We start from the raw sequence: 27,740 nt of genomic DNA, 5'->3' as shown, positions 1-27,740 counted from the left end.
GGAAGAGTAGTGAATGTGGTGACAGGCTGTGGGTACTTAGTTGGATATGTGTGGAAGGGAACAGCTGACTACCCACACCCATAGATCACATTCCCATATCAGTAGCAAAATGTCCAAGCAGGAAGTACCATCGTCCACTGTGCAAGAATTATTTGATTTCTTGCCAACAAAGATGTCAAATCCTTTGAAATTTTTATTCGACTTCAGGCATAGTTTGGAGATGCTCAAAAAGTGACGTGTTTCATTGAGCCAAAAAATTATTAAAGTGGTCATGATGCAGTGGAGAACAAAAGTCACAAATGTCATCCATTGACCAGCATCAATGATGACATCATTCAGACTGTTCATGATCCTGATTTTTCATGGTAGAAGGTGACCATCATATAACCTTAGCTGAAATTGCATCAGAGGTGTACATGTATTGTTGTGAAATGCCCTTGGATGTAAAAAAGTGTCGGTGAGGTGGGTTCCATGACTTCTCACAGAGAAGACATCTGTTATAGAGAAATGTGCAGAATGACATGTGTCAACAGCTTCTGAATCACTTTGAGGAAAAAGGGGAGGCATTTTTGGACCATCTTGTGATCTGCAACAAAACACGAGTCCACCACTACACCCCAGAAAGCAAGAGAACAAGTGTGTAGTGATGGAAAGGGGGGAGAGGGCACCAATCAATGCCAAGAAATGCTTGTCAGCTGGAAAAGTTCTGGCAGTTGTGTTTTGGGACTCAAAAAAATGTGCTGATGATTGATCTCCTGCACAAACAAAGGACAGTAAATGTGATATACTACTGCCAGTATATAGTTGTTGGATGATGTCAGGGCTGCTTATCACAACAAACAATGCTCGCAACCGATTCGCAGCGTCCTCCACGGTCGCATGCAGCCACTCAGACTCACGATAAACTCACTAAAATTCATTAAACACCTCTTGAACAGTCCTGACTTATTACTGTATGATCCCCGCATGTTTGGTTTGCTAAAAGAAGGTTTGGGAAGGGAAGATTCAAAGATTGTGCTGCAGTCAAGCATTATGTGCGCGATTGATTGTTGGGCAGCCAATATGTTTTTTTTTTTTTATGAAGGTATCAGAAGCTACCTATCCAGTGGAAAAAATGTATTTCTGTTGAAGAAAACTCTGTAGAAAAAAAAATCGCAGTTTATATTTGAATGGCCCTTGTAGTGACCAACTTTATTTCTCTTAAGTAGCAATCCCTACATTTTTGCTATTTTTAATAGAAAACATAATTAAAAATTTTGTTTTTCTTAGGTTTTTATACCTAAATTCAACCATTCTGGAGATATTTGATGTTATTTTGTTGCTATTAGTTATGAACAGCATATACTTAACAAAACCAATCTAGCCCTAATTATTGTTTAAAAAATAATCAGAAATTATGTATATCAAATTACGAGAAAGAATTAACAAACGCTAAAAATTAATCAATAAGATATACGTGTGTGTGTGTGTGTGTGTGTGTGTATATATATATATATATATATCAAAAAAAGTAATTAAACAATGAAGTGAATCTTGAACATTAATTTGTTTAAAATAATAATTTCATTTTAATCCTGACTGTGTAGTTTTGATTTAATTTTTTCCACCCATTGATGTGGTGCTATACCATTGAAAATATGTGATCCTTCAGGAAAGGTATTAACTTTCCTTTGACAGCACATTAAGACATTTTAAATTTTCTTCTTTAATTTTTATCTTGTATGTTTGTGATAACTAATAGCTTTCTTTTTAATCACTTGTTAGCGATTGTAATTCCTTTCTTATTTTAGTATGTTTAATTGCTTAATATTTCTGATAAAATTAAATAATATTTTGTTAGAAATCACTGTTTCTAAAACATGTGATATCAGTAATTATATTAAATCTGATTTTCCCCACTTTTATAATAATAAGTAATGCTAGTAATATCTTGTAAGATTAAATTATTTCATCAATTTAGTGAAGGTAAAATATTGTTGAATTATTAATTGTGATTTGTTTACTGATACTTTGATTTTATGTAATCTTGATCACAAATACATATTTTCAAGTAGAGTTTACTGATAATTGAGTATTTCTTATGTCAGCAGTATCTTATTTTTTTGAAAATGATTCATCTGAATTATAATTTGTTCTTTCTTAATATAAGATATTAAATTATACTGCAGTCAGTGCAAGAGCTACTGGCCTGTAAAGAAATTGTTAAGGACACAAAGGTTTCCCTCAAAAACTGTTAGATTGAGGAGTTTTTGTCTTATAGAGAAAGTCATTAATAAAAACTAATCAGTAACAACAGCTCACATTTTGAACATTTTTACAGATTTTTAGGAAATTAAATAACATTAAAATAAATCTCGGATATCCTAGAAGAAAGTAGAGAAAACTGGGTATTTTTAATGATGCAGAAGAGGATTACATTGAAGAAAGCAAGGATACATAAGGATTATATAAAAATAATAATAATGTTGTACTGTGTGGCATCCCAGCATAACATCTACAAAAAATTCTGTTGAACCTCCATTTATAATAAGAGATGTACTAGGAATCACTAATCAATCAACAAGTAGAAACTCAACATTGATAACCTCCCTCCACAATTCATTAGTCTGTTGTTTGTTGCATCAGTTATTTATATAAATAAAATTAAGAAAATTTTTCTTGTATTCAGAGTTCTCAAGGCAAACTTCTTTTATGGGAATCAAAGTGTTTGAAGCATCTCATTCAAATTTTACTTGCATAAATATAAAAAATATTACTATTTTAAAATTTATTCATTGCTTCACAAATCTGATACGTGGTTATAAATTTTGCATTCACATGCACATTTACTATAAGGTATGTGAGTATAATAATAATAATAATAATAATAATTAGAATTATATTAATATACATTTTATAACACTCATAAATAGCTCTAAATGAAATAAAATCTAGAAATTGTATTAACTCCTTGAAAATTCTTTCTACATTCACTTTTTATTTTTTCATAGCTGAAAAAAGTGATCAGAATCAAAGAGTATTTGTATAACTTTTTCAGGTAACTGATATAGCTGATGCGATGATCTTAAAACGACTCTTTACTGAACTGTTTTCAAACGGTGTTGTTGTTGTAGCAACTAGTAATCGAGCTCCTGATGATCTTTATAAGAATGGTTTACAACGATCAAATTTTGTGCCTTTTATACAGATACTTAAAAATCATTGTGAAGTTACTTCACTCGATTCTGGAATTGATTATAGAATGAGGGAAAATCCAGGAGAAGAGAAAACATACTTTGTGTAAGGTGACAAATTACAACAATAATTTTTAATAATTTAAAATGTACCCATCTTTTATTATCAAATTATTCCTAGCTCTGTTGAGAGTAAACATTATAAAATTTAGATTTATGGTGACTTGGTTGCCCTTTTGAGCATAATCTCTGGTATTTTATTTAAAATAAATGTTACGCTGGGGGCTGAGACATACTCATTGGAATATATTAGTTTAGATTAAGGGATCAATAGACTGCACAACCTAGTTTTTTATAGTAAAACTACATTGTAGAGATAAAAAGGTCAGTTTTGCCCTCTCTTCTTCAGAAATGTCTCTTCTCTTTCTCCAGAAATAATAAAAGTTCCCAGTTTTTTGCACTCTAACCATTGATTCCACACTTCTTACTCTAAAGTATAAATGAAATTCGTTTTAATCAAAATCATGTTTGGCCATACGTTGTACCCAGTTTGGATTTTTTTTACAGCCACCTATTAAGAAAGTCCTAAGATAGGAATTCCCTAGATAAATCCATATTTTTCCACTAAATCACAAAAACAAAAGGACACACTAACTTTAAAAGTGGTTAGAGATCACAAAACACGCTTGGGAGGAAGAATGGATAGAAAAGAACAATCTTACAAAAGGATTATGAAAAGAGATAACAAACAACCCAAAAGAGTATTTTAGACCTGACAGCGAGACCATGGCATCCTTCCACAAGTGATTGTAGATCACATAAATCACAAATAAAAGGTAAAATAGTTATGCTATGAATATAATATTTAGGAGTGATATTAAGTAAGGATGGTAATAGGGAAAGAGAAATAGGAACAGGATTACACAGGAAAAATGGATACCCAGATGTTAATTAGTTTTGTGGTCCAAAGAGATCCAAAATTATACTAAAAGAATTGGAAATTTCATTAAAAAAGTGTATTCATGTAGTTCTGAGATGTGGAAGTTAACATAAATTAATAAAAAGAGGATCTTAGCTATACAGATGGATTTCTTAGGAAGTAGTTGTTCATCCAGAGCACTGGTCATTGCGGCAATTGACAGATGGAATGAACAGCATTCATATCTGTCAATTCATATCTGAATTGAGAGATATGAATGCTGTGGTGTCACAACATAGCAGATGACTAAAACAACATTACATGCATGTTTTTTGTAAATATTATTAATATTTAATTGTTAACAAATGGGCATAAAAAAAAAATATGACCTTAATTAGGCGAAATCTCAAAATACTGAGGATGACGTTGCTCTACAGACACCCTCTTGACCTTTTAAGTTGAAAATTTAATGGCATCAATGCCCCGTATATGGAAGTAATCTGACCAAGTTTGGTGAAAATCGGTCCAGTAGTTCTGATGATGTAAGGTGATTTAGAGGCCAACACCAAACGTACGTACATACAAACATTAACATCCAAAAAATTTCCATCTTGTTTACTTGGGTCTCTTAGGTGTCAAAACATCAAGATCTGGTAAAAACCACATATTCCTAAATTAGACAAGTTAAAACTTTCTCTTCTGGAGCTATAGATCTGCTAAAGTGCTAACTAGACAGGAAAGTAAAAGATACAGTTTTTTTCATAAATAATGGGCTTATGCCCAGACTATAGGGTCGATGATACTGTAGACCTGTCCTCTATGTCCCTGGTACGAAGCTGAACATACCAGAGTTGTTAGGAAGCTTGAGAGAGTAAACTCCTTTCTTGATCTGCAGGTCAGCTGGAAGGCCCGCAGAGAATGGACTGTAGTGGCTGGCTTCCTCTGTTTCCTTGCACTGAGCAGAACAGCTGAGGGGGGTATAAGTAGTGTAGTACCCCGGGTGGCTAGGGACCTCCTGGACAGTTGATTAGCTAGAGGTAGGTGTGTTGTTATTGAGCCACGGTTAGTTAGAAACAATTATGGTGATTATTAGCATATTTGCTGTCGGCGGTATGAGGACTGCTCTGCTGAGGGTATGGTTATTCATTCTGCCGACAGGTGTAGCATTGTTTTGCTTCCACTCAGTTCCATTGCTCTGCGATGGAGCTGAGTGGAAGCAAGGTCTGTCCAACTCTCCCTGTTAGACCAGACCAGAGTCTGTAGTTGTAATTAAACTAGGGTTTTGAACTATAAAGTTGAGTTCACTAAGGGAACTACGAATAAATTCCATTGTTGTGAACAACATTTTTTGTGGTATGTTTATTTACTGAATTTCCCTCGATTATTATGAAACATTTACTCATTAATAGCTTATTTAAAGTAGAACTAGGTGCAGGATTCATGCTTCCGTGAACTTGGTTAGCTAGTTCAGAGGGCAACAAAGCTAGAGCAGTCAAGATATCTGAAAGAAGCCTACAACGAAGGCAAAGGCTGAGTGATAATTCACTGATGTAAATGTCTGCCAAGGCATTTACATTGGTGGCATCCCAACAAGGCCTGACTTATATCTGGGTAATCAGTTAGAGGGTCAAAAGACGTCCTTCGTTAAAGCCCATCAGGGCTACGAACGGGGGAAGGGGTGTGGCAACTGGAATCATCACAAGGCAAGTGTTTCCCCTATGGAGGTTGAGATGTCATAAATAATGCATGTAGCAGTTTATAATTAATCCCGTTTATTCAGTAATAAAGAGCTGTATTCTTATTTTATACTTTTTCATAGTATCAGAGCTTATTATATGACACTAATATGGTGTATGTGTCTGTTCTCAATCACTTATAATTTCAGGGTAAAAGAATCTTTTGAGGCATGTATGGCATTTATCTGAAAAATCTAGACTATATTTATTAAAAAGTTTATTTGTAGTAATTTATTTGGTAGGTAAGATACTCCAGGTAAGCATTTAATATTGATCTTGTCATGTTTCCCTTAGATTATTCTGCTCTAGTTGAGTATAATATACATACGTAGATATGTGTGTATAAATTCAAATAATTCATTAACATATTGATCACTGTGCTAATAAAATTTAATATTAAATGAAATATAAACCTCCAAAACTTAAAACACAAACTTAAAACTTAAACTTACCACATTAATTCCAAGAATCGATTTTCATAGGATCCTGCATCTTCAGTTTATTAAATTTTGTAATTACATTAAAACATATTTATTTATAGTTTTGTTAATTTAACTAAATCGTTTTCTTTTTTCAGAATTTTTATAGATTAATTAGCAAATTCTGCTGTCCAGTAATAAAATTATGTAGTATTTAATGATGTTAGGAAAATATGACGTTTTAAATATCACATCATTCTAGTACTGGACAGCAGAATTTGCATATTCGTCAATAATAAATTTCAAAAGTTCCAAAAAAGAAAATTTAAACAAATTAACAAAATTATAAATAAATATGTTTTAATGATATTATACAGTTTAGTAACAACTGAAGATGTGAGATCCCATGGAAATCGATTCTTGGAATTAATATGTTAACTTTAACTTATCTATTTACTGTGTTTTGGTAATACAAAGATATAATGAATGGAATGAAGAGAATGTGTTATATAATGATTTATAGAATTTAAACTTTAATTTTAATAGAATTATTAATTTAGTGATAAATGTAATATATTAATATTTAGAACTATTCATGTAAAGTGTATTTATATACACTTAACATTTATTTCATGTTTCATTTTTTTTTTTTTTTTTTGTTAAAGTATGCATAATTCACCTCTGAATTGTCAGCCCATACATTGAACATTTAAAGTCTCCAAAAAATACAATTCAATAAATTGCACTGAAGTTTTTTTTTTTTACAGAAAAAGTGATGAATATGATGTTGATGCAGAAATGGGAAAAATATTTAAATTATTATGCACTATGGAAAATGATATAATAAGACCTCGTACTTTAACTATAATGGGTCGTAATGTAACATTTGCTAAAACCTGTGGTCAAGTATTAAATTCGACATTTGAAGAACTTTGTGATAGGGTAAGATTTATAGTTATATTAATTCCTAAGTGGAATATTAAAATAATAATTCATTCATTTACTGTTTTTGTTATAATACAATCCCACAGATTGTTATTGTGTGACTTCTTTACTGGGAATCTTCCTCTAAGAATCTTATGTTTTTATAAAATTGTGTTGACATGTAAAAAAAAAATAACTAGATTACTGAGTATACCCTAACCATTCTCTTTCCTGAAGGAGTACCTTCCATCCTTCTACTTAGGAGATTTCTTCTTAAGGAAATGAGTCAGTTTTATGAGCTAGGTAAGAATGAAAAAATCTGGAAAAGAGTTCTGGTGTAATCGTTTACTATTTTTATGGAAAAAGACTAAAAAAAGAAGTTAATGTATTAAAAATTCTAAAAGGTCCTAGCTATGTAATTTCTTCTTTTTTACAAACATTTTTTAAAACTCTTGTTAAGAAACTAATTTTATGAGCAGTTTCTAGACAGAGTTGGGCTGTGACTGATATACCTGGTCTCCTTTATTTATATCGATCTAATTGGTCATTCATCCTTTTTTTCCAAATGTATCCTAAATTGCAGTTTAAAGAAAATCAGTAGGTAGGAATTATGGAAGTGATGAACTTTAAAAAAGGACTCTGTTTTTCTCTTATTTTTCTGACACATCAGTTTATTGTATTACACATGACCTGGGAAAAAAATGCATTCTGCTGTTTACCATAATAAATATTTATAAAATATATTTCAATTTGATATCCTTTTTACAATTAGAGTTTTATATATTATCTACCTTTGGTTTAATATTTCAGATTCAGAATAAAATTAAATCATGGACATAATGTGTTTTTTATTTTAATTAATTGCTAATTTTTTTATGAATTATTTTCTTAATATTTTTGCTTTTGAAACGCTTATAAAAATTCTTTTTCTCATTAAATTCTGTAATATTATTTTTCACCCAATTTGCTTCAGAAACATTCAACTAACTGTTATACATCAATAAATAAATACAGACAATTTTGCATATCTTATCAAAAAAATTGCTAGAATAAAGAGGTATCACTTGGTGCTACCATTGTCTAGGGATTGCTGTGTTGGACTGCCTGTCTTGTTAAGGTATTTTATAAAATTAAACTAAGAACATAGAATTAACCACAAAACATGCATGTTATGTTGATATTAACTATTTTCATGTATAAGTTGCAGCAATATATGTAACTCATAGATTAGAATGAAGTATAATTTTAACTTTTTCTTTGTTTTGGTATAGTATTATAGGTCTGTTTTTGCTACAATTGTTATCACTCTATAAATAAGGATGGTGCATGGGTTTGTTTGTTGAATGTGCCCATATTTTTATTTTAGCTGCTATTAGCGCAGAGCAGACCAATGGTGGTGTGCCGGGAAGCTGCACACGTCAACTCTCTCTCAGCTGACTCTCTCCTGCTAGAAGCAGTCTGTTGTCAATTAATTTACAGATTGTTTAATCTAATTTCTAAGCTAAGATTATTTATATTTTATATTTGTATTTTTATTTATTTATTAATTTTATTTATCTAATTTTATTAATAAAAGAAAGGAATTATTAGTTAATATTTAGCAGTAAAAAAAAGGATTCTTTATTTAGTGAGAGAGAGTCGTTGGCGCGCATCATGTGGTTCCCTCTGCCCCAATAGCAGCAGCTGGACTGGCAACTAATACTACCTCACATTATCATACACCAGACTAAATGAAGAAGATAGCGTTCCTAAGCCAACTCCCTGCTATCAATATGGCTAGCATTAAATATTATTATCTCTCTGTTAAAAACTATTAAATTCTCCATCTACTCACTCCTTAAGCCTATTTTAAATATAAAAACACCAAAATGTTCAGAAAAATATTCTCTACACACTAATATTTCTTTTCTTAAGATATTTCTGTAAAATACTTGATAATCTCACAAACCAGGATATGAACATGTTGAGGGTCCAAGGGGGGTCCAGTCTGGCAAGCGAAGCGAGCCCTGATCAGCTACTTGAAACAATAAAAGAGAATACTACATGTCAGATTCTACTTAAAATACCTTAAATTTATGAAGTATTTTATTATTAATAATGAAAAGCAGTTAAATCTTTATTAAACTGTTTTATGGCTTTATACAAGTTAAATACCAATATGTGATACTTTACCCAAGAAATACTATGTGTAGAATTAATCTGATTAAGGAACTACCTTTGATCCTAAGCTTCTTTTTACATAAAATGTAAATATCTCACTTTCTGTTTCAGACTTTCAATGAACTAGCACTATTCAGTACCTCTATCAAATAGTACTCACATTGCTATTCAAGTATTGTTTTAATTACATAGTATATAATTACTTGTATGAATAGTAGGAGGTATAAGTTATTCAGATATTGTCTGTGAGGTACATTATTGCCAATGGCCAGATTTGTTCGAAAGCCTTAATTCTATTTCAGTGGAAATGATATTTTTAATGAGAAACTTAATTCTTTAAAAAAAAATAGTTGAAGATATGTTCATGTGATGTTTTTATCAAATTATTGTAATGGATGATCACCATGTTGTTTTGAGTGTATTAACATTTTTTTATATATATATATATTTATTTAAATTCTATTAAATAAACCACCTAGTACAGAATATTAAGATACGATATATCTTACCCTCATTTTTCATGAAAATAATAATTGATAATAGTAAGGTTAACTATATTAAGAACCTTGTTGTAGATTCTGAAATAAATTCCAACAGATTGAATCTTATAAATAAGGAATAATTATGTAATATTATCAGCTACAATATTCAAAAAATTAAAAATTTAATAATAAACCATTTATCAGTAAACAAATAATTTATCAGTTAAGAGAAAAGTTAAATACAATCAATCTTTTAATAGCAGAATCAAATTAAAAAAATACAGGTTATAATGACTTTTGAAAAATATAATAACTTAATGAAACAATACATTATTGATAATAAATTTGAGTAAATTAATGACCCAACTATCAAATTTCTAAAAGTAACAAAAAGTTAATAAAACAATTCAGATCTATTTTTAATTACAATAATAATTTAAAATACAATTCTAGATTACATTCTTTTGAATCGATTGCCCCTGAATTAACTGTACTACCAAAGATTCATAAATTAAACATTCCAATGCAATCTTTAAGCAGTTTTAAATCTGCCCCTTGTTATAATATATGCAGGATAATAAATAAAATTTTTAGGAATAAAATGAATTTACCTAATACATTTAATATAAAAAATGGTTATGAACTAGTGAATAAATTAAATAGCTTAAATGTAAATAAAGAATCTAGAATGGTTAGTTATGACATAACGAATGTATCCTATTATGCCTGTAGACGATACCATAAAAATAATAAAAAATAAATTTAAAAGTAACCAATAAGATGCAGAATTTATTAAAGCTATCATCATTTTTATAAGAAATATATGTCAACAAAACTATTTTGAATTTAATAACTATTAGAAATTCTATGGGATTTCCACTATCGGCAATTATATCAGAAATATATTTATACCATTTTGAAAGTAAATTAGTAGTTGGCATCATTCATACACATAAAGTTTTAATATGGATACAGTATGTTTATGATATTCTCATTATATATAACCTAGTAATAAACAGTCAACATCTTATAATAAAAATTTTAAATAGATAATAATAAAATGCTAAATTATTCAAATGTCAATATCGAAATAAACAAATTGAAACATCAGTATACAGAAAACTTACATCTAATAATATAATAATTCATAAAAAATCAAATCACCCTTGGTCTCATAAAATTAACACCTATACAATTATGATTAATGAAGCAATCAAATACATACATAAGAAATTTAAATAATGAAATAAACATCATAAAACATATAGTGGTTGAAAATGGATTTGATATTATTTTAATTAATATTTATAAAAAACAACTATAAAAACACAATAACAACATAACCTTACAACCAGTGCATTGTATATACAAAAGATATACATAAAGTACTTATACACTAATAATATAATTGAAAAAACATTACTAAAACTTACAATAAAGAAATGTTTAAACCAGATTACAAACCTAATAACTGCATAGTAAAATATTTAAAAAACAAAAATAATAAAATAAAAAATCTGCGTGGAGTTTATAAAATAAAATGTAATGTTTTTGTTGGTATTTATGTAGGAAAAACAAATAGATCCTATAAAACTAGATTTCTTGAACATCATAGAAACAATAATAAATTATGTTGTCTTATGTGGCAGACAGTCTAATAAACAATAACCATTCTATTTTTGATATTAAAACAAATTTAAAAATACTAGAAATTAATAAAGTTGACATAAAATTAAATATTTTAGAAAAATATTACTTTTATAAATACAAACAAAATTTCAATTTGATAAACAATCAGATAGTGGGAGACAGTCTTATAAAACCTGCAACAGATAGCAGCACTTGTGTAAATTAATGTACAGTTTTCATTATTTGAGTATTTTTATTTTAAAATTTTTAGTATTCAGTAATGGAATTATTTCAGTCATGACTAAGGTGCAGGATACCATAAAAATATTTTCATGAAAAATTAAGGTAAGATATCTTAAATTCTTTACTAGGTGGATTATTTATGTAATTTAAATATATAAATAGTTTGAATTATTTAATATACTTGACAAAGTCAGATTTAGAGGTGCTTTTATTATTAGGTGTTATTTCTTCTGACAAGACATATAGTGCACTAGTGAATTTGACTAAATACATTTAGAGTAATTTTTACAAACAACTTTAGAATAAAATTAGTTTTATTTGAATGAATAATCATTTTATTTGTATACAATATAAAAATATACAATTATAATTAAATAGTGTTAAATAACTACTATTAAATAGTGTTCAATAATGCATTATTTACCATTAGGGTACTATTATAAGATGCATGAAACAAGTATTACATTACCACCTGTCCCATTTATCATATAGTTTTTTTTTTAAAAAAAAGCAACCTACCTGTTCAAAGTTATTAACAATAATATGCATACTTTACAGATAGAACAAAAAGCTATGAAATTAATGCATTTGAACAATATAAAATTATAAGCATGCTAAATTCTATAGAACAGCATACTAGGTTAACAAAAAATAACGCATGATAAGATGCTATTATATCATTAACGTTGTATTGTAATGTGCAACACGAATGAGAAATGAACTGCTTCATATTTTTCATATATTGGAAAACTTATGTTTGTATATTTAGAAAGATGGACTTTTTGAAAATTTATTTTATAAATTTATATGTAAAATAATTTATTCTATATTTAATATTGAATTTAATTTTACTGATATCAAATTTTATTTCATTATTTTATAACTTTCTGTGTTTTTTTACAGGCACTTGGGCCCAGTGATTATTTGTTAATAAGTCAAGTTTTTCATACAGTATTAATACATGATGTACCTCAATTAAGTTTAAGATTACGATCACAAGCACGAAGATTTATCACACTTATTGATACTCTGTACGATAATAGAGTATGTAAGAATTGATTAATATTTTCTCAATATTGTTAATTACTAGGACTATTACAAAATTGATTTCTGCTTGGCTGTTTAAAACAAAAATAAGAATAATGAACTGATTTTGAGTTTATAAGTTACCTATATGTTTACTTTACTTCTTATTATTGCAGCTCACATTCAAGAAATTGTCATACTGTGTCATCGACTAATCCAGACCCTCATCAGAAAACATCACTCTGATACTCTGTCAATTATTAATACATCCATCAGCTCCTCATCGGTTTAAAGCATTGTATATAAAAGTTTATATGTTTACAAAATAGTGAATAAGCCATATATTCTCTGTGAACAAATGTAATTACCTAAATCCTGTCTGTAGGTTGTAACCTCATAATTTACTGCAAAAGAAAGATTTTTCTTATATAATGTGGAGCTGTACATAGTCACGCAAAAGAAAAACACCCTTTAAAAGCATTATGTACTATTTTAATTTGAATTTGCCTCCATATCTTCTTCAATATTTCACAATAAATTTCTGATGTTATTGTGAAATCAGGCTCCACCCAATTTTATCAGAAAAAATCTGTAGTACCAAAACATCTGGCCTTATTTTTCAGTTCATTATTGCTTGTTTGAATTTTTTTAGGTAAAGAAGTAAGCATTTATTTAAGGAGTGCTACAGTAAAGCTACATCAATTATTAGTTTTATACCCACCAGTCACATCTAAATTTCTTTCTACATCTAAATTTTCTTGGTATTTACCTTACACAAAACTTAAGGAAATCCAGCCTACTCATTAATCCTACATATATATTCCCAAAAGTTTTGGAAAAATCCCCTAAAAGTTGAGAAATTTTACATTAACATTTATCATGGATGATCTGTTTAACTGTTTGAACAAATTCATTAGTATTGATTGAATGTCATTTTTTCCTTCCATAACAAGCGTATCTATGTGCAATTCTTCAAATTTCCAGTCCTGACCTCTAATAGCACTGTTTCTCATAACTTTATTATTATCAATAACGCTCAATTTTCAACAGATTTTGGTAGTGCTGTATCCTTTTGTTTGAAAAAGTAATCATACTGTACATATAACAGTTGACAAAACTGTCATATTTCATCAATGATATTTACCTAGCAATAAATATGGCTGATGATTATGTAATGAGAGTATAGATTGCCTAGGGCTACTGTATATTCGCCATACTGTTATAGCTACCTATCTATTTTAATCAGCCAGTTTGAAGTCTGTTTTAGAGTAACCCTTGTATATTATAACTATTTTAGAGATAACAATATATATTTTTATGAAACTATACAAAAAACAAAACATATTTACAATTAGTTATCACTGGCAAATTCTGAAAAACACTAGAGAAATATTAAATGCACATCCTTTAATGATAAATGTATACATTACAATTTATTTTTTATAAAATTTACAATTTTCGGTTTTTCACTTTTACATGGTATATGTGGAAGTATAAAATTAACTAATCATACTGTTTTTTTTAATACAGTAAAGTTCTGTTTGACTCAGATAAATACAGGTGACAAAGACTATGAATATGGCCCTTTGTAATTCAATATTTATGTCTAAATATGGTGAGGTGATAAAATCATATTTTGATTGGATGGAACCTCTGTAACATTTCATTAAAAAGATCTCTATTGGAGGTTTTAAGGAGCTCTATTAAAGATCTCTAGATCTGAATGTAGAAGATCACATTAGAGAGCTGTTGAAAAGTTTCAAAAAATTATGTAATGTGACTACAAAGTGTATTTTTAGGACACTGTTGTGAGTTATTTCACAACAGTTCTTAATGATATGGTATATAGGATATACAAAGGATCGGACACATCTCACACTTGATAAATATACATGTTTAAAGGTTTATTGAAGTTGAACGAAGTTACATAGTTGCATTAATGTGGTCTCTTCCATTTCATTGACAGACCCTCCCTTTAGACAAATTTTTTAAACAATCCAAAAAATGATAGCAGTGGTCTTAAAGTTGACTTATTTAATGGAAGCAGCTTCATCAGCTGTTCCTTCAATTAATAATTAGTATTTTATAATAATTCAGGATGGCACATGGAACAGACAATTTATCCAAATATGCAAAGAAATTTATTTTTATTTACATTCCTATAAAAGTATTAAAACTACACATTCATCATGCACTTTTACATAAAAATGACTTCTTTAAATTAGCAATCTATATAGATGACAACATTTCTTGAGTATGTACTTTTGTCTTAGTAATTGTAAATTTGCTGTAACTTTTGCAACATTTTGATCGATATTCATCGAAATCACTCTCTTAATGAATACTGGCCTTCAGTTTATCAATACTATGATAATTATGAGAAACAGTCATTTTCTAAAAAAAATCCTCATAGGTAAAGATTCCATACTGAAAAAAGACTCTGATATTACAGACCAAATCATAACACAATATTGGGACATGACGTAGTTTCTAAAAAGATTTTCTAAATGGTAATTGGTATTCTTCCACTGTAGACTTTACTCCTTACTGATGAATCTGTGTAGTGTAGTTTACTGGATAATTCTTAGCATTATCACTTAGAAGCATTTGAATTTTGTTGCACTATTATGAAGTCATAGTTATTATAACACGGCAAGAAGAAATAAGGTTGTATTGTTTCCAAAACAATACAACCTTATTTCTTCTTTTGATCACTGTCAATTTTTATTATATAATGGTTACTGGTGTAAAAAGTGAGGGTTCCATGCAACCCATTAGCAAAGGTTCTGATGTTAAATTTAATTGTTTAGGTAAAAATATGTTTCACCAACACCCAAGGATTTTCATTATCATTTTACTAAAAACCAAAAATAGATTTCCCTTTAAAATCATAATCATCTTTTCAATTTCTGGATCACCTGAACTCCTTGTGTGAATGAGGTTTAAATTTAGCTATAAGTATTCTGCCCAATCTGATATGATAAGCTTAATGTCACATCAATATGCAATTCACTGAAGTCTCTTGATTGTTTTACAGTTTTTGGGCTTCCTTGACTTGCCCAAAACTGAAACTAGCTTCAAAATGTTCAACCTGCATCTTTACAATGTGAATGAATATAAAAGAAGTCTGTGATACTGAAGTTGAATGTGAAGAATTCTTATCATGATATTTCATGAAAGTCTCAGTTTTTATGTAATGCTTTTACAATAAATGCGTCTTGCACTCCTGAACAACACTCCATTGTAACTATGCAACATCAACAGTAAAACAAATACAGCAAACAGTAAAGCAAGTGTTAGAGTAAACAATAATTAAAACCAAAGATTTGAATATGTAAAAAAAGTTTTGAAAACTTTTTCATACATTTTATTCTAAACTATATTTTATTATGTAAGTTTTTTTGTCAAATGTTTAATTATTTATCTGATATATTATCCAGGTTCGTGTAGTAATATCTTCAGATGTATCACCCACTGAATTATTTCTCAAAGACCACTCTGATGCTAATACTACTGATGAACAACGTGTATTGATGGATGATTTAGATATAACAGTTGGATCAGTAAGTTTATCATGGTTAATAATACATATTTATTTATAGTGTTGAATTTTAATCTCTTGATTTAATTTAAAGCAGAATTATAGGTGGCCCTTGTAGTATTTGATATAAAATAATTCAATTTTTATACTTTATAAAATACTCGGAAATAGTTTTTTTGAAAAATATTTCTGAATTGTAATGTAGTTGCCTGTATCACAGATGGATGGCTTTGTTATTGATAATATTCATCTTAAAAAAAGTGAAACTGATCTTTATTTTGTGTTTGTTTAATGAATGATTATTTTGTTAAGTATAATGTCTAGATAAATTTCATATTGTTCAAGTTTGTTGAGATCATGGCTTGTATGTGCTGGGTGTAAAGTGTGCAAGGTATGTTTAACTTTTTTTATATATGAATACAATTTCTATTAGAAAACTGTAAGGTTTGATTCTGGTGTTTCAATAGATGCTTTTCATGTTGTTTCATAGTGCTTGTCTGTTTTCTTCATGGTTAGTAACAGTATACTCAATTTCCCCACTATAGTATTCAATGTGATTACCATAGTTAAGATTACACCAGGTGTTGGAGAATTATCTTAACAACTTTGATATTGAGTAAATAATCTATTTATTAAGATATAAAAATGGGTTGTACAACTTTAGAAACATTAAAACTGAAATTTTTACCTGTAATCAAAAACAATCAATGTGTGTTACCATTAGTAATACAAAATATCCAATCAGTAGTCAATTTCATGGCTTGTTCATCATAGTAAATATATCAACATCTATGAGTTCGAATACATTAACAAATCCTCTACGTAATGTCATCAATATTCACTATATGAGTAGTGGGAAATCACATGGAGTTATATAGGGTGATCGAAGTGGCCAAGCAATCCAGAATATATTGTCGAAGGATTCACGCACTAATAAATCCCAATGTGATGGTGTATGCCATATCTTGTTTGACTACAATTTCAGGTTATAATTTTCAATCTGAGGTTAACAAACCCTTCTAACAAGTCCAGATAGATATTCGTGTTAACTGCTGTTTCCACAATGAAAAAAGGTCCTATCACACGATAGGTGAAGTAGTCTGCACCAAACATTAATTTTTGGACTAACTCAAATATGATCAAATATAGTATATGTGTTCTCTGATCTCTATATTCAAACATTCTGGTGTTCACTTTTCCAGACACGTGAAATGTATCCTCATCTGAGAACATAACTTTTTTAAGGTAACAATCATTTTCAATTCTGTCAATCAATTCCACAGCAAATTTCTTTCTAGCAGTGTCATCTTGTGGTGTAATGTGCTGAAATATTTGTAATTTTTAAGGATACAATTTTAATCATTTCTTCAATACATCATGAATAGTAGATTTTGGAAGATTTAACTCGCATGCTACTCTCAGATTTGACTTCCCAGAACTGCAAACAAAAGTCTGACAAATTACCTCGATTTTTTCATCTGCTGTTCTAGGCCTTTCTGTACCCTTTTTTCAACACTATCAGTTTCTTTAAATTTATCATATCATGAATGAATACTTGTTCTAGAGAGTGGCTTGAAGTTATTGTGTTCTAAAATTGCGTCGAACTTGTGTATGTGATTTTGTTTCAATAAACCTCACTATACATTGTGCTTTCATCTATGCAATTTACATAGGTTACATATACAATCACAGCACTATCTAGTATTTGCTGAGGGAAACTTTATGAGTTACCTGTTAAAGAGAGTCCAACCATTGATTAATAGGACTACTACTGTTTTTCTTAATACAGTTGTTCAGATAATTCTTGGATCCCGTTATATTCCTCAGTTGCTATGATTATTAGTATGTGTTTTATTAAAGTCAGAAAACATTCTAAGTGTGTTTTACAACCACATTATCTAACTTGCCTTTTTTTAGGTCGCCATTTTTCTTTTAAAAAATAGAATCTTATGAATGTACGAATTCCCTTTTACTATGTTGAAGTTATATGCGCATGCAGTCCAGGATAAATGTCAAAAAGGGACAAAACAATTAACCAAAATTACTGAAATGTCTTATTGAATTGGCCAAACACTAACTAAATATCATTTTGAAATATTTACAATTTGTAAATATTAAGTAACTTATAAATATAATATAATATAGTATTAAATATTTGTAAATAACCTACAAAGAATTTTGTTGTTGAATAGTGTTGCCATCTACATGTCATTTACCTTAGTTATCAAACCATCTTCATAAATGAACAAACACAAATTAGATGAAATATATTTAACTTTATACTAAGGATTATTTAGTAACTTTCAAAGAGGGTACCATTCATTGAAGTCGGTATCTCCACTGAATTAAGAACTGTGTATCAACCATAAGGATTACTGGAAGAATAATTAACACATATTTAAAAATGACTAGTTTATAAGTTTTTGTAATTTTTCAAGTGTTCATCACATTTTTCTGTTCAAACTGTTTTCTAAATATCACTAAAATACTCAAGATTGGTAAACACACAAATCTGTTAATCCTTCTTGTAAAATAATTATTTTATAAATTTTTTTGTCTTATATATATATATATATATTTTTAATGCACTTTGTATTTTATAATTTTTCAGGAAAATGCTGCATCAAATTTATTTACTGGAGATGAAGAATTATTTGCTTTTGATAGAACTATTTCTAGGTTGTCAGAAATGCAAACAAAAGAATACTGGGAAATGTGGGATAAACGTAGATAAACTTATATTATGTATACTATTTGTTATTTATTGAGCTTATATATAGTTTTATTTAATTTATTCGTGTTGAGCTTTATTTATTTTATTTTTTTAAGAAAAAATAATCAAAGTAAAAAACTGTTAAAGGTGACTGAATAAGTTTTCAAAAATAGTTAGCATACTGATATTTAGACAATTGGTTCGGAGTTTAATTCTTGGTAAGAGTAGAGAATACTTTCGTTGATGTAAGTGCATTATTTTTACACAATTAATCCCCACGTAAACCGTAAGTTTGTGCATAGATTGTGATGTGACAATTTTGTAGCACATAGAAAATGCCATGCTTAACCAAGGACTTGAACCCTTCTGGACAAAAGGCTAGTATGGTATAACTTCATATTGAGATTAGATATCTTATTTACATTAAAACATCATTTGATAAAAAGTTGTTTATCAAATCAGCATCAAAAAAAAAAAAAATATTTATTACTGTTTCATGATAAAAAGATCTTTCTTTATCCTGTTATTCATTGATAGTATTATAAAAAAGTATTTATAATTATAGTGTAGTTATGTAAATAAAACCCAAATTGGGAATATCTAGGTATCTTTTTAAATCATTGTTAATAAGCATATTGATTTGTTTTTAATGGTCAAATTAACTACCTTAAGATACAAAATTGTTTTAATAAATAGCTATCAAATATTGACTTAGCAGTGGAATAAAATTATTTATAAAAATAATTTTTAATAAATAAAATTGTTTTACATTTTGTATGTTTTAATAGAATCAGAAAAATTCTGTCATGAAGGTTGTAAAGTAAATTAAGTTTCAGTTGGTTGTGAGTATAATCTAATTACAGTGGAATTCCAGTTAATCAGATTAATTTGCATCAGCGGTAGTATGAATATGCAGATAATTAAGCTGCCTTTCAAAATAGACTTATGAGTACATCTTTGAAAAAAGTTTCCTGGTAAATTGATTGCCAAGATACTGATCACATTTGTTAGCAGGAAGAAAACTTAAATTTCTCTTTTCTTATTCCAAACCTTTTAGGAAAAGATCAGAGTGTGTATTGTGAGGACCAGCTAAAACTTTGCCTACTTTATTAATTTCATTATGACATTTATTTACCGCTGGCATAAAATCGCTCTTGTACTGTTGAACAGACAAAACATTGAACCAACCTGTTTTCTGATTCATATATATCAATGGAAAATCTTTTGCAATTATAATGTTCCAGGTTTTTTGATGTCCCAATAGCTAGCAAGGGAAGCAAGCATAAGTGTTCTATAATTCACACAGGTCATTATCATTAACCAATATTTACTCATTTTAAATATGATTGATTTTCTTTTGTGATGCTGTTTTCTAAAGTAGGTCTCCATTGTAGTCCTGTTTCATTCACATTGTAGTCAAAGTCAGCAGTTAAGTCTTTTTAAAGTTCAACATTCAATTTCAAAACAAAATTGCTGGCACCTTTCATATCGGTGACATTTGTTCACCGTGAATTTCTAGCAACTAAATTTCATTTTTAACTTTAAAATCTGGATCTGCTTGTAGCATTTCATAAAACCCCACCAGGTTGGTCTAGTGGTGAGCTCGTCATCTCAAATCAGCCGATCTCAAAGTTGACAGCTAAGATTCAAATCCTAGTAAAGGCAGTTGTTACTTTTATTCAGATTTGAATACTAGATCATGGATACTGGTGTTCTTTGGTGGTTGGGTTTCAATTAATCACACACGTCAGGAATGGTCGACCTGAGACTGTACAAGACTACACTTCATTTACATATCATTCTCTGAATACCTTACGGTGGTTCTGGAGGCTAAACAGAAAAGAAAGCATTTCATAAAATACCATTTTTTTTATTGTCCTGATAACCTTTTGTAGGTTTTTGTAAAGACTACAAGTATTTATAGCGTCTTCAAGCAGTATACAAAATCTTTACTTTCAAGTGCAGGTACAAATTTTAGAGTGTGCAATTTTGTTTTACCTAGAACATTAGATGTTCACCAAAAATCTTATTACAGTCAACTTAAAAATAATTTACTTATGTAATTAAAAAAGAACTGACTGTACAATAATGCACTTGAAATGACACAATTCTATATATAAGCAAGCCCACTCTGTTTAAGGCAGAATACTACTAACTGCTGACACTGCTAAAGAGTAACTACTACAAACATGACCTTTCATCAAAATCTTACCAGCCAACATTACAAGTCACAGCACTCAAATTAATACAGTAACTATTCTACCTTTTTCTTAATGATTCTTTATAAATTGGTATTTATAATTTTATAATATTATTAGTGTGTTATAACTCATCAAAAGACTACTTACTGTTTAACAGTCCAAAAACAAATTTTGGAAATCTTAGATTAGTAAAATCTTGGTAGTTCGTGTTGATCTGAATATTTGGCAATCTGGATGTTGGAGTTCCACTGTAGTATTGTTTTCAATATTTTTAATAGTTATTTATTGTTTTTATAGTAAATTATTGTTGAAATTGTATTATAGCAATGAGTTGTTTTAAAAATATCAAATTATGTTAAAAATACAATAAAACTGTTTAAATTATGCTTTTTTTCATTTTTCATCAATGACCACAGCTTATAAAATAATTTTAGCTACGACAAGGTTTCTATCATTTCTGCTCTAACAGAAAGAAAATTTAATTAAACATCTTTTTAAAAGGATAAATTTTTTTAGGATTTTTTTTTAAATTTCGGAGCTCCCCATCAAGTGAAGAATATTAGGTGACTTTATCACTTAACAAAATAAATTTTTAACATTAAATATTTGAAATTGCAAAAAGTTTTTTTTTGCAATTTTTTTGGAAAAATTTAATTTTAAGAAAATAGTCCATAAAGGGTGATAATAAATTTAAAAAAAGAATTTTTTAAATTATTTAAAAAATACAAAGATACAACAATAAACTTAATTAATTTTTAGGAAGAGAAAATTTTGGCTTATTTTTTTTACATGAATTATTAATGAGCAAGTGCTATAAAAAAATGAAGATTTTTACATTTGAAATCCAATGAGTAACTTGTGATGGAAAAAATTGTTTAGTGGTTTGAAGGCTTATTGATGTAAACATAGGTGTAAAAAAACTCCCATTAATTCGTTTCCTGAAGCAAGGCAACTAAAAAAAAAAATTATGAAATAACTTTCTGGGGAGAAATTAATATTAAATAAAATTCTTTGGCAATTTGTGATCTCATTAAAAACAATTTTTTTGCAAATGCCCCAGTAAATAATTGAAGTTTTATTTCAACCAAAACACTCCCACCCCTTTTCAAATTTTTAATACGTTCTTTCCTCCTGAAGGTAGCACCTGTCAACAAGGTTTGAAGAAAATTCATCAACAGGATCCAGAGTTCTAAGACCAAATACAAGGGATGTCTGAAAAGTTTTGAGCCTCAACATGAAGATGGCAGGACTCGTCAACAAAAGTTAGGGGATGTATTCGCGCATGCGAAAGTTACTCACTAAAATTTCAGTTATTTTGGATGCTCAGTTGTTTCATAATCGTTTGAGCAAGTCATTGTCAGTCTTTTTGTGAAAATGTAAAAGATCGAATATTGTGCCGTGATTAAATACTTGCATTTGAAAGACAATATGCCTATGCAAATTAAAACAAGAGTTGGATGCTGTTTATGGGAAGGGTCTGCCCATCATTTGCCACCATGAAAAAATGGGCAGCTGAATTTAAACATGATTGTACCAGCTTGGCGGATGATGGGTGTTCAGGATGGCCAAAAACTGCAACCACCACCGATAACATCGAAGAAGTTCACCAAATGGTACTGGACGACTGACAAATTAAGGTTAGAGAGATAGCAGAGGCTATGAGCACATTGAAAGAACTTTGTCATATTAAATGAAATTGGATATGCGTAAGTTATCTGCACGTTTGCTCACTTTGGACCAAAAATGCATTCGAATGAACATTCAAGGCCCTGCTGGAGCAGTTTAAGCAAAACAGTCAGATTTTTAGCATCGATTCATAACTGTACATGAAATGTGGATCCACCACTACACTCCTAGACAAAACAACAGTCAAGACAGTAGACTGCAAAGGGTGAACCTGCTCCAAAAACGTGAAGACAGTTCCATCGGCTGGGAAGGTGATGGCAACTGTTTTTTGGGAGAGCAATGGAATTCTGTTTATCTTCATAAAAGTAAAACAATAACGGCACAGTATTACGTATCATTAATTGACAAGCTGAAGACAGAAATTGCAAAAAAACAACCACATTTGAAGAAGAAGAAAGTGTTTCCCATCAGGACAATGCACCTGCTCACACTTCGACAGTCTTTATGGCTAAAATTCACAACTTTGAATTTGTTGACCACTCACCGTATTCACCAGATCTGGCCCCAAGCAACTTTTTCTTGTTTCCTAACCTTAAAGTTTCACTTGGAGGAAAGAGATTTTCATCAAAGACGGTTATTGCATATGTAAACACCTATTTTACAGAGAAAGATGCCAGCTACTATTTGGAAGGGTTAAAGAGGTTAGAGCGTTGCTGGAAAAAGTGTATTGACTTGAAAGGAGGCTTTGTTGAAAAATAAATCTATATTTGACAGAAAAAATACGTCTTTCTAGGTTAGGCTCAAAACTTTTCAGGCAACCCTCGTACAGCCCAATATACAAATGTCCCATCTAACAAAAATTTATTTTATGGACAAGAGAACACAGGAATAAATTTTTTTCAGATTCGTAATTTACTAAAGATTTTTTTTAAATGTATTCTTAGGCACGTAATTAAAAAAAAGGCCAATTTTTTTACTGATTTTCCTTTGTAACTATACCTGCTCTAGCAACATATATCGCCCACCAGGAAAGTAAAAGATACACAATCATAAAATTAGAAAAAATCAAATATTTACAGGAAAATGTAATTCAATATTATAGTGTGGCATAAGTTTTCATTTTGAACAACCAGTCAGTGATCAAGATTATCATAGTAATAATTATAACACCTTTATTAAATATAGTAATCAACATAAAAATAAATAAATGTCCAACAAAAAAATACAATCGTTTTACACCATTTACAATATTCATATTTACGAACAAACTATATTACTCATGGTTAGCTAACTGTCTGGGGGTAGTGTTGAGTATAAGAAACAATCGTACAGCTTACACTGATAAAATCAATTCTTTAGATGTGAACAGTGTCTATCACTTAACTCATCGAATTTAAAATTAAGCTAATAAGAAAGGACCAAAAACTGATGTAATTTATATACAAATAAGATGACTTTTGCTTTTCAATCTACCATAGTTCTTCCACCTTATTTAACAATAATTTTTTTTTTCACACTACCATTGATAAAATAAATACTTTAACTGGAATATGGTACGTAAAATATTACAGTAACAATTTATAACCTTCCATTTAAGTACTCCTTGAACTTGATTAGAGTTCATTGAAAACATCTTCACTTTAATTCTAATAACTTAACCCACTTGAGTTGGTCTAAATACATCATCACAAATCAGCTGATTTTGAAGTTGAGAGTTCTAGGTTCAAAACCTAGTACAGGCAGTTACTTTTATATGGATTTGCATACTAGATCATGGTTACCGGTCTTCCTTCGTGAAGTTCTACTAATAATAACATTTAACTAGAAAATGCAAAATAATATTTTTTCTTCCTCATAATATAGAGAACAAACTTTTAAAATACAAGTAAAGGAATATTTATTTAATAAATAATGCTGTACACAACAAATTTATTTTTTTGTTACAAGAAAAGTTAATAGTCTGATCTAGTATTTTTGAAGCTGGATTCAAATATGCAAGTGGTTTCTTTCCATCAGACTTGGTTTTATTTACCGCTTTTTATTGTAAGAAAAAAGCACTGAAACAGCAATATAACAATATTTTTTTACTGCCTAAAATCAGTTTTTTTTTCTGGAGTAGTTTGCTGTATGTATATCAGTCATTATTTTCCTGCAGTAGTTAGCCAGCAGCATTCTTGAGTTCTATTTTCCCTGGTGGATATTTCTTGATGAAAGCATTCTCAATTTTAATCATTCACAGCTCCAAGATCGGTAAGGAAAAACTCCACATGAGAATTTAAGTAGTTCTTTAGTGATATTTCATTCAAGTTTTATAATTTTTAAGAAGCCCAGTTAAGTGGGCTTATAGTCACTATAGTTAATTGTCTTATGATTTCAAAGGTATTTTCAAAGGTATTTGTAAGTTATTTACAACATTTTTAAAAAATTTCCAAGCAGCAACCATAGTCATTCAAATTCAATATCATTTATTATTTTATTATTTTGGGGGACTAACAAAATACACCTTTTCCTTTATCTTACATCACTTATATTAGGGATTTGTTTTTTAGGAAGTGAAATTCAGTTGTTTTTTTATCAGTGGAGTTATTTCTCCTCCGAGACTTTAATATTACCTCACTAGAAAAGTAGCAGAAACTGTCCACTAGATTTAAAGTCTTTTAAACTGTCCAGAAGGTAGACTTTTCAGTTTTGACTAATGCTGGACTCTAAGTTCTCTCCTACAGTCAATGTTTCTTTTTTTAACATGATTCTTCCCATTTCTGCTGTCCCACTACCGAAATTGTAAACCAAGTAACAGTGCTCTCACTTTGTCTCCACAGTTGTTTCTCATACTGAATCGCAACAAACACAAGTTTCATGTAACTCCTTGTGAGCAGCACGAGCTAAGAGGATTGATTTCAAACAAAAGGACTGCTTTGAGGAGTCTATAAAAATACACCATTCAAGATGGTTGTCCAAAAGAGTCTAGTAAATATCTCGCATCATTATAGTTTAAGCATTTATTTTAATACTGTTTTTCAAAAGAATTCTTCTTTTTAGTCATGATGTGAAAATTTCGGCTCAATAGATATAAATTTAGATCATGATTACATTTATTCTAATTAAATGTGGTTCAGTAGTTGTATTTTTTGTCTGGATCTTTGTCCTGATAAATCTGTACAACCTTGCAACATCATCAACAGCCTCATTTTCATCTAATATCTTTTCCATGTTTTTGGTGTTACTGAAAACCGTAGACATTGATCCTTGTGTAGAGGGAATATCAGGATATTTATCAGTATCTACTCTTGGTTGTAATCCCCGATATTCTTTTTATACAAAAATAGCAGTCAATGAAGAAACCATTGCAACTGTCAATATCATGTGATGATCCATTCAACCAACTAACAGCATCACACACAAACTGCAGCAAATATGAGGAGCCCAGGACCAGTTGTAATCACCTAAATATAGTTTCACTTTTTTTTTGTCAGTGGAGTTATATTTCTCCTAAAGACTTTAATGTTACCTCACCACAAAAGTAACAAAAACTGTCTGTATGGCTAATGCAAATGCATGGTATTTTTATTAAAACTTTCACTACAATACACCCACCAACACACGTATTACAAAACTAACACTTTATACATATAGTAATGTAGTACATGCATTTACTTTACAGGGAAAAAAATCATAAATTGGTAATGAAAGTAGCTTAATATTAAACATACACACAAGAGCTTGCTGATTTAGTTGAGATTTTTCTTAGCCAGTATGATACATTGTTACAGCACCAAATCACTAAAAATTCATATACGCTGTGCTGTCCGTGACGTTACATTTAGAGAGAATTATTACATGACTCATTGTGTAACATTAATTACTGTGTAAATATTATTTTTCATGGCTATTTATTAACTCAAAGATTATAAGCATTATCTTTATGTAATAATCTACCTTGAAATAATCTGCCATTAAACTTGGCTAAGAATTGAAATAGAATAGAATAGAAATAGAATTTCAAGATCTTTAAATTTCAAAGTTGACTTAAGAAACTGCATAAAAAATTTGAGTTACAAGCTTCTTAAAAGCATTAGCTCCTAGATATGAATTAATTTTGTTGTTACTTTTCCTGAAAACATCCATAATTTGGTCTTATAATGAGGGCTATTTATAAACTAACTTCTGGTCAAGTAATAAATAAATTTACACACAATTATATTTATACTTACTACTTCTTGACATAGACTCCAGCCAAATATTTTATTGACACCAGGTTGTCTACTCCCTCTCAGATTGGTGCCATAAAATAACCCATCCATCCAAAACTTAGTTTTTTTGGAAGTGTCAATTCTTCCAATTTGTGAACAAATGAAAATCAGTATGCCAAAATATGGGGATGGCAAAACATCTGCCACTTACACTTAGAATCCTAAGCCTATGGAATTAACAGGCTACCAATATTTTCATAATGACAGGCCAGTGAAATCCACAGGCATTCATATTTAATTCAGTTATAAATTTCATACATATCGCATTTGTTGTTATAGTTCATTGGATCATTCTTTTAGTTAAAAACTGAAAGAATGAATAAAACTAATTTTCAGATTAGTTTTATTACACACTCTGTTGGATATTTTTGAAAATAGAGTGTAAACTAATGTTTTGTTTTCATTGTTTGGGGGTAGAGGTGCTGTTTGCTATAAAGTATTCATGTGCTGTTTTGCAAAATTGTTTTATTTTATTCATACATAAAAATAATGTGTGTATTACAACATTTTGCCTCTATATAATAAAATTATTATTATATCTATATTTGGGACAAAATTATATATGGTTTGTGATTCATCAACTGTGTAAGTAGTTCAATATGAAATTTACACAGGTAAATCATATAATTCCATAATTTCTCTTCTCCAAAGACTTCTTTCCGATTTTCTTGACAAGGGACACATTTCATGAACTTGTT

The 27,740-nt window shown here is 29.4% G+C and overlaps 1 protein-coding gene across 2 annotated transcripts in view; it reads left to right on the top strand.

The window, feature by feature from the left end:
• LOC142331594 (putative ATPase N2B) overlaps positions 1-21,552 on the top strand; it is a 32,503-nt gene extending 10,951 nt beyond the window's left edge. The window contains exons 3-7 of one of the 2 annotated variants that reach the window (XR_012758055.1): positions 3,038-3,279; positions 7,015-7,189; positions 12,589-12,733; positions 16,152-16,274; positions 18,864-21,552. Coding sequence is in view for 1 of the 2 variants with exons in the window: in XM_075377606.1 (XP_075233721.1) it covers positions 3,038-3,279; positions 7,015-7,189; positions 12,589-12,729; positions 16,152-16,274; positions 18,864-18,986 (804 nt within the window). In the remaining variant the exon portion in view is untranslated. The remainder of the gene's footprint in view (positions 1-3,037; positions 3,280-7,014; positions 7,190-12,588; positions 12,734-16,151; positions 16,275-18,863) is intronic. The other variant, XM_075377606.1, reaches the window with a different exon arrangement.
• The last annotated feature ends 6,188 nt before the right edge of the window (positions 21,553-27,740 follow it).

This window comes from Lycorma delicatula, chromosome 10 (genome assembly GCF_047948215.1).
Source record: "Lycorma delicatula isolate Av1 chromosome 10, ASM4794821v1, whole genome shotgun sequence".
NCBI classification, from domain to species: domain Eukaryota; kingdom Metazoa; phylum Arthropoda; class Insecta; order Hemiptera; family Fulgoridae; genus Lycorma; species Lycorma delicatula.
This window is presented reverse-complemented; position numbering and strand designations above follow the sequence as displayed.